At 29.3% G+C, this 8,730-nt stretch overlaps 1 protein-coding gene across 2 annotated transcripts; it reads right to left on the reverse strand.

The window, feature by feature from the left end:
- On the reverse strand, positions 861 to 3,616 carry LOC109327277 (cyclin-D4-2-like). 2 transcript variants are annotated; one of them, XM_019560347.1, is made up of 6 exons: positions 2,985 to 3,614; positions 2,495 to 2,581; positions 2,311 to 2,409; positions 2,026 to 2,227; positions 1,807 to 1,931; positions 861 to 1,514 (listed from the first exon to the last, which is right to left on the reverse strand). In XM_019560347.1, the coding sequence occupies exons 1-6, from the start codon at positions 3,270 to 3,272 to the stop codon at positions 1,266 to 1,268; spliced, it is 1,050 nt and encodes a 349-aa protein (XP_019415892.1). In that variant the 5' UTR covers positions 3,273 to 3,614; the 3' UTR covers positions 861 to 1,265. The 2 variants fall into 2 exon arrangements, with proteins under 2 accessions (XP_019415892.1, XP_019415893.1); XM_019560348.1 differs by lacking the exon at positions 2,495 to 2,581 and having other exon boundaries at positions 2,985 to 3,616.

Raw genomic sequence — 8,730 nt, forward strand, 5'->3', positions numbered from 1 at the left:
GTGGCGCTTAAAATGTGCATTATGTAATTTTGATTATTTTTCTTGCAAAGGTAGTGACAAAGATTCCCTAGTCACAATGAGTTAAAAATGAGCATGCAATCATGAATCTTAATTGATAAAAAACTAGTTAATTTTTAGTTTTTGTGTAATTTGTATAAACTTTTATTTAAGTTTCATTTTTTAATTAATAGCTAGTTATTGTATTCATTTTTTGTACACGTTTGAGTACTAACATATTGTCATTTCAATTCTCATGTGTTTTTTATCATTTACAAAAACACTTCAGCTTATATTGACACTTAGTTTATTTTTTTTTTAAATTTTCAGTAACGTGATTGATAGTTTTTAGTTTGAAGGATGCAATTTACAATTTGTAATTTAGATGTTGATGCATGTGAAATATAGATTTTAGTTGAGTTTATATATAGATTGATAATTTTGATTATACATACTTATAGATTTAAGGAAAATATCTACATTTGTCATTTTATCATTTTTCATGCCAGACTCATCCCTATCTTGACTCATCTTATTTTGAATCACATACAAATTAGGAACAAATTCAAGTTTAAAAATTGACCCAAACAATATTTAGTAACAAATGAGACATGCTTAACCAGTTTCAACTCATCACATCTCGCCCCTAATTTATATATAATTCATGGATTGAATTAAAGATATTTTCCTTAAATGACTCATGCCCAACTTTGACAATCATATGACGATAATTTCATGATTGTTTTGAACAATGAAGAAAAAAGATTAACACAAATTAAATAACTAATTGAATATAAAGCACATAATAGATTAACTTGCACAAAATAGTTCCCGCAAATATGCTTTATGCTAGCACCCTTTTTGGTAAGTCTTGTCTCTTCTCCCTCATTCTAAAAGTAAAATAATTTAACAATATTAAAAGCTCCCATAGTACTTACCAACACAATAAGCAAATCCTTATTCCCCCTCTTCATTCACGAACTCTAATCACTATTTATGAGAACTAAAATATTTAACAGCTGATGATACTTAATGCCAAAAGCATGAAACTTTTAGATTCTAATCATGATAATCCCATCTTTCTCTCTTGAGCCATTTTATGATCTTATAATTTATGTATCATTTAAGCTCATTTTTCTCTCTTTATTTTTACCTAGCTAACTCTTTCTTCCATATTCCTTAGATGGGGTACCTTCCATGAAACATATATAATGTCCTTTTCAGCAAAACCATCCTATGGATGATGGTAAAAAAACCAACATACATAACTACAATAGCTCTGATCCACATGTTTTATTTAGCTTCCTTCTTTTAGCATCAGGGCTATTATCATTATGTGAAGAATTTGCACATGAACCAGCATTTGTGTCATCACTTTTGTAGCTGAAGCTCAAAGCATCTAAAACCCCTATTGGACTTTGGGGCACACAAGGTACAGAAGCACTTGAATGATACTTGGCAATGCCAGTGTTTAGTGACAGCTCCTGGACCATTTTACCACATTTCAAGACTCTCTCCTGCCATAACACAAACAACACAATGTGAATATGAATTATAAAACCACCAACAATTAATTGCAGTTGATAATGTAATGGCTTGCGGCGCTGTTTTCCGTACAAAAACAACATAACATGTAATATTGTATCAATGACAGCATAATGTATATAATAGTTTTTACACATGTTATATTTTTATTGGCAAATTACGCCACAAGCAACTAAAGAATAGCACCTAAGTTTTTTGTCCTTGAAAGAAATCAACTCAAAATATTAACTATTTTCTTATCGAATGGGACATCATCTTTTTTACCTCTTCTGCCTGCGGAATCAGAACAGCAATTGTTTGCCTAGTATCAATAGTTTTGGTTTCCCCCACTACGGACATAGCCACAGCTGCTGCGATCTCTGATGGTTTGAATTCCAAGAAGTCAATGCCTGCATTGAATTCACGAAACCAAATACGTTCTCTAATTCTACCGATTCATAATCATGTGTGCAATGCAATTAAGAGAGGTGATCAGACAGATACCTCTTGCAGTGCTCAATATGAGTTGGATAGATTTCATAATTGAAGATCTTAATTGACTTTGATCATTATTGATCTTGCAGAGGAAATGATCAATGAATGAAAAAGGAGTAATTGCTTGCGTTCTCCATCTCAATGTGCTGAGTATAAGAAGCTCCATTCTTTGAATGGTTTTAGCTTCAAATACAAACTTGGTATCACCCACCTAAAGGAAAGACAAAAATCAGCAAATGCACAATAAATACATGTCACCATACAAGTATCAAGAATTGAAGAGAGCTTCTCAACCTGCAAATCAACACTCATCGGAACATCCGATTCGTCCATTTTGGCAGCCAGAGATAAGCATGCCACAGCCAACAATTGCATTGTCCAAGCTCTTCCTTTCTGCAAGCACAAACACTAGATCAAACCACTGGATAAACAACATAACACAATAAATAAATTTTTTCCTCTTCATTCATTGACTTACCGGTAATCGATAAGTGGAGAGGAACCGATCCAAGTAGTTTATGGATAGGTATGCACAAAGAGGTCCAAAACCAAGTTGTACTCGGGCCTATACCAAACATAGCAAAGGACAATCAGATAAATATAAAGGAGTCCTCAATTTCAAGCAAATCCCTAGGTATGAGAACATTAATCAAATGCATGTCTAATTCTGAACATCTTAAAATACATGGATTGAAAAGCTCTCTTACATTCAATCAACTTCAGAATAGAAGGAAAATTCAAGCATCTAAGTTTACCAATGAAATCATCTAACAACGAATAAAGTGCAGACATTTATAATGAGTTCATTAATTGAGATCCAAATACACATGGTTCCGATTACATTTCAGACCAACAAAATCAAATACTAATATTTAGACCATTTTTCACAATAAGAAGGACATGAAATTTGGATTTTGAACTGATTAAAAGAAAAAGAGGAAACAAAATCAATGAAAGAATGAACCCACCTTTTCAATCCAATCAACAGCTTCATTTCTTGCCCCAAAGTCCAAATCCCCACTGTGTAGTCTATTCAAGTAAACAACACCAGGCCAGTGTTGTTGTTCCTTTTCAACCATCATCGCAAAACACTCATCATCCTGCAATGGCAACTCATATGATTCACCAAAGACATGCCTTTGATGGTTCCTACGATGTTGCCACGTGTCCTCGTACACGGAATGACCTTCATCAAAAACGCTGTTGCTGTCTTCGGCACAGAGAAGGCTTGAAACACAGTCAAAACTTGGAGCCATTGCAAAAGCTCAGAACCAATGGAAAAATGATACCCAGATGCAGAAAACAAACACTGATGCAAAAAATGGAGTCTTTTTGAGATTATAGATGATGGGGTGTTTGTGGTTATTGAGATCTTTTATGAGATAAGATGGTTTAAGTGATAATCTGTGGATGAATAAGAACAAAAACACAAAAGAGAGAACCCAAGGAGTTCTTTGTTTCTATCTCTCTCTCTGTTTTTGCTTTCAAAGTTTGCTGAAAAGACTGCAGATGAAAGGGGCTTATGAAGGAAACGACCACCCCCTTTAGGAAGAGAGAGAGAGAGGTTGAGGACAGTGGTGTGTGTCAAGTGTTGTGTATAATTTATGGGTCATTACTAATTACTACAATTCTGTAATAGAGGGATTGAGAGAGTGAGAGATTTGTTCATTAAAATAAAAATTATTTGTGATGAAAAAAACATGTATACATTAGAGTTTTTACATTTTCATAAATAATGTATAGGTTTAATGGTGAAAGATTTCATTAAATTTTCAAATGATCAAAAGATCAATGATTTAATTCTTGTAATATACTTGTTAGAAGAGATAGTTACGCACTCCGAAATGAATTAATTTATTACCAAAACATGAAGGACACATTTGTTAATATAAAAAAAAAACAGTTTTTCCAATTTTATTAGTCATGTTCAATCATCATTTAAATATAAATAATATGAATGTTAATAATATATGATTTGTATATAAATCTTTATAGTAGGGGTGTATATATTATAGTGATTTGTAATGAAAAAAACTGATAAATAAATGTTGAAAAAACTGATAAATAAATGTTGAGGTGTATGAAATAGCTTTTTCAATAGAAAGACAAAAAATCTGCATATTATTAGTGTATACTTGGAAGGTATTCAATTTTACGTATTAAACGTGTCTGCAAGAAAATAAGGATGGCCACCAATTTCTCACCCCATCTCCTCGTCAAGTCAAATTATGATTTAATCCACTTTGTCCTTTGTAAATATTAACAACTCAGAAAATTAATTTTACCAAAATAAATTCCTTTAATTTTGTTGAATGTAATAAAAGCATAAGCACCAATACTCATTATTTGTAAATGTTTCTCTTCCTTAAATTCTTGCCGTTTTAACCCAAAAGTAACATTCTATAATGTAATTTCCAAATTATACAGAGCGTTGCAACTGTTGGTGATTGGTGAATGTGATACATGCATTCAGCTAATATGCTTTTATTGACTTTCCTAATTCCTAATACATATTTCATTTTTATCCTCTGCGTATATAAAAGAAAAAAACAAGGTAATTAAAAGGGAGAAAATCATTATTTAAAAATATTAACTAATTTTTCAGTCCTTAAAAATCATACTTTTTTATTTATTTTAGTACCTCCAAAATTTGATACGAGCACTTAAAATTCTCAAGCAATTGGTTTGAGTTTCAATTGTTAGTTAAGTGATATATTGGTCAATTTCATCACTGGTCATATTAGAAAGTAGTAAAATATGGTGTAGATTGTGAAGTGTAATGTTTCATTACTTAATTAAAATAATGTGCTCAAGTTTATATTTAATTTAGTCTCTCCAAATATTCATTTGTACTGATTTTGTGATTCAAAGAAGTGAAATTTCAAAAAGGTCACAAGTTATTCCTAATTGGTCATTACAAATCTCAAATTAAATCAAGTAAGTCTTAAACTACGCTAAAAAAAATTCTCTGAAAATAACTAATTTAACCTTAGCTGATTTGTTTGATAAATAAGCTATGTTTTTTCAAATTTTAATGGATAAATTTAGTTCTGAAAGATATTGAAGAATCAAATATTCATTCTAAAATTATAAAATTGTAATACTATAAATTGTTAATATAAAAATTTATACATAATTAATATATCATTCATTATTTATTTTATTTTATTGAATAATCAATAATGATTAAAATTAAATGATGGATTGAGAATAATACATTTTTTCTTAAACACTAGAATCAAATAAATAGTTTTTTATAAGTACTATTAGCAAGAAAATCAAACTTTGAACACCTAAAAACACAAGCCCAACAATTATTAAAAACATAAATCCAGCATTTTGATTCCTTAACCCAGTGATTAATCCCAAACATTAAATAAACGTTTAAAGAAAGTGTTAAAATATTTGAGCAGATGAAGATCGGAAATGAGGGACCAATGGGACGTAAAAAGTGGTGTTGTTTTGTCCTGTGTCGACACGTGTACTACGTTGTCCCACATTGGCGAATGAAAGGGAAGCCTTCGTTTCATTCTCTAGTCACTCATTTCTATCTATCTGTACACTATTAGCTGTCATTTCCCTCCATACTTCCCCGCCAAATTATAATATAACTTTTCCTTTCAGATGTAAGGAAGGATTTCATTTTCTGTATAAGTGGTTGTCCGATAAATATTGTTTTCCGAAATTAAATGTTTGAACTTTTCGTTTATATGAGAATTCAATAAAGTATTACATCATTAAATCAATTTTGTATTTGTAATGAACTTTGTGTTTGAAAAGTATGCAATCAATCTCTATTTTTATTTAATTCTGTAAGAGTATGGTGTATTTGAAATGAAAATTAAGGTTGTATAATTCCTTTATCTATGGTAATGAAACTTGAAATTAACTTTATCTTTAAGAGACCACCTTCCATTTTGCTTGTGGCATAAATATAAAACAAGTTTTAAATTTTTATATTTTAAAATAGGGAGTTAATCTACATCTTAATCATTTATTCTAGATTTTTTTTAATGACTTAGATCTATTCATTAATAGATTACTAAAATATGTGGTATATTTTTCTCATTTACACTTGGAGTAAAATGGATGTCTTCCCTTAAAAATATATTTTCAATCTAATAGACTAGAAATTGATAATTTCAAATACATACTTGTAGCTACCACCATCTTATCACCACCACTTTATCATTGTTATCTCATCATTCCTAATGGGTTGCACCACCCTCACAATCACCACCATTGAATCATTGTTGGCTCCTCCAACACTGTTACTGCCACCACCGTTGCTACCATCCACCATTATTACCACCCATAATTGTCGATGTGATTATGTATCTCCAACTACCATAATCGCCACCAGTTCAATTTTAATTAAATTAACTTGGAATTATAACTAGGGACTTTAATTCATTCCTTAAGTAAATAAAGAAGTTTTAATCCCAAATCAATTCCAATTATATTATTGAAATTGCACTTCAAATTATAATTTGATAGGGATATACTTGCCAATTTAATAAAAATGTTAAAGCAAATATTTAAATCAATGAATCCTCTAAAACAATTATGAATTAAATCCATCTCTAAAGTGAATAAGTAGAGATTTATATATCTAAATTTATATATGTGTATGAATGCATACAAAGTACATTTATTAGCAAAAGATTATGAACTAATGACTTAGGTGATCCATTTATTAGGCCACACAAAATCTTCAAATCAACAGCAATCTTTTTTTTCTTTCTAAATTCGAATAAGCCTTTCATTTGATTTTAAAATGTAAATATTTTGCAATAATATGAAATCTAAAACCTTAAAATAAGTAAAAGGAGTAAATTAAATTGATAACTCATTGGTTTTATAAACCATGCATCGATCATTTTTTTACACCTGCACGAACTCCTTAATTTTTATATTTTTATTACATTAACCACATTTGCACGAAAAATAAATAAAATTCTTTTAAACAAAAGATGTGATAAATGTAATTTAGTCAAACAAAACATGATATATTGTGGAGACAAATCCAAATAATATATGAATCAATACCTCTTTATTATTTTTGGTTCATTACAATATAATATAAGAACGATTTAAATAATATATCTTTAGAATTGTTGATGCATTTTGTTTTACAAAATAAAGTTCTGTCTCTTATCTTATGGTTGGTCTGTGGTCAGTTCATTTAGATTCCACACAAATGGCAAAGATATGTATGTTTTGATTTTTCTCACTTTTAACAACACGATCCTCAATCTAAGAAAAACATATTTTTTTGTCCATAGTTAATTAGATTTTATAAAGTAATATAAAAAAAATTATTTTTATTTAAATAATATTTTTTAATTGGTCAGGACAGAAAATAAAAATATAAAGACAACTCTCTTTGTTCTCACTTTTAAAGGTTTCTCCTTTTGGATCTGTTAATATTGGTTTGCAAGTACAAAATTGTGATTAGCATTAAGCATTGACCACCTCTAGTAGGACCTCATCGTCCTACTGAATAATTTGCAAGGAAAATTACTATGTAAATTACTGATTTGACAACAATTAATAATTAATGCACAATAGAAGCAATTAAATCATTTTCTAGTTACTTTTGTTTTTTAATATCGCTCAACCATTGCTAATTACAATTTACAGATGGCAAAGTGGCCAATTTCTATAATGCAATTGCAATTGGTATATTTACATTGTGTTTTTTATTTGATAGAAAGAGGTGTGGATTGAACGTGTTTTTTTTTATAAATTAGCAAGGTAAGATTAGATCAAATAAATTTAATAGACAAAGTTGGTCCAATGCAACGTGTTTTTTGGTTACTATAATTCACTGAGATGCTCCTCGACTAGGCAATGCTATTGCACCTCAGAATAATTTTTAATTTTCATAATGCTCTTTGATTATTGTTTGTGGGCAAAGTAATATTTTTTGTCTTGGTTGCTGGCAAAGTAATATCTTACTATCCGTTAACAATTTTTTTCAAAGATATGTAAAAATGTAAAAATTTAAAGTATCTCAATAAGATTAACACCAAATTAATTTGAACCCGTCTGACTTATTCATCAATATATAATTGCTTGTTGCATTAATTATGTGTATCAAATTATGTTTTGTGGAAAATTTGGGATGAAATCTTAGAGGCAGATGTCAAATATGAGCTAGTTTATCTAGACAATGAAAAGATGGTGAGGAGAAATAAAAATAGTAATAAACAACTGAATATGAGGATAAAAATAGAGTGTAATATTTGTGTCGTATAATGATTTATTCATAGTTATATTTACCATTTAATTGTATTATTTTTTTAGAAGAGTTAATAATAATAAAACATAAATGATAAATGTGCAGAATACTTATATATAGATAGGTACACTCCTCCTCTTTATTATTTTTGGTTCATTACAATATAATATAAGAACGATTTAAATAATATATCTTTAGAATTGTTGATGCATTTTGTTTTACAAAATAAAGTTCTGTCTCTTATCTTATGGTTGGTCTGTGGTCAGTTCATTTAGATTCCACACAAATGGCAAAGATATGTATGTTTTGATTTTTCTCACTTTTAACAACACGATCCTCAATCTAAGAAAAACATATTTTTTTGTCCATAGTTAATTAGATTTTATAAAGTAATATAAAAAAAATTATTTTTATTTAAATAATATTTTTTAATTGGTCAGGACAGAAAATAAAAATATAAAGACAACTCT

This window comes from Lupinus angustifolius, chromosome LG15 (genome assembly GCF_001865875.1).
Source record: "Lupinus angustifolius cultivar Tanjil chromosome LG15, LupAngTanjil_v1.0, whole genome shotgun sequence".
Taxonomy (NCBI): Eukaryota; Viridiplantae; Streptophyta; class Magnoliopsida; order Fabales; family Fabaceae; genus Lupinus; species Lupinus angustifolius.

Excerpts from the sequence above, each read along its gene's own strand:
- LOC109327277 (XM_019560347.1), bottom strand. The coding sequence starts at position 3,272 with ATGGCTCCAAGTTTTGACTGTGTTTCAAGCCTTCTCTGTGCCGAAGAC. Across the intron at positions 2,582-2,984 it reads CTGTTGATTGGATTGAAAAG|GCCCGAGTACAACTTGGTTT; the intron begins GTGGGTTCATTC and ends TGTTTGGTATAG. Across the intron at positions 2,410-2,494 it reads TCTCCACTTATCGATTACCG|AAAGGAAGAGCTTGGACAAT; the intron begins GTAAGTCAATGA and ends TTGTGCTTGCAG.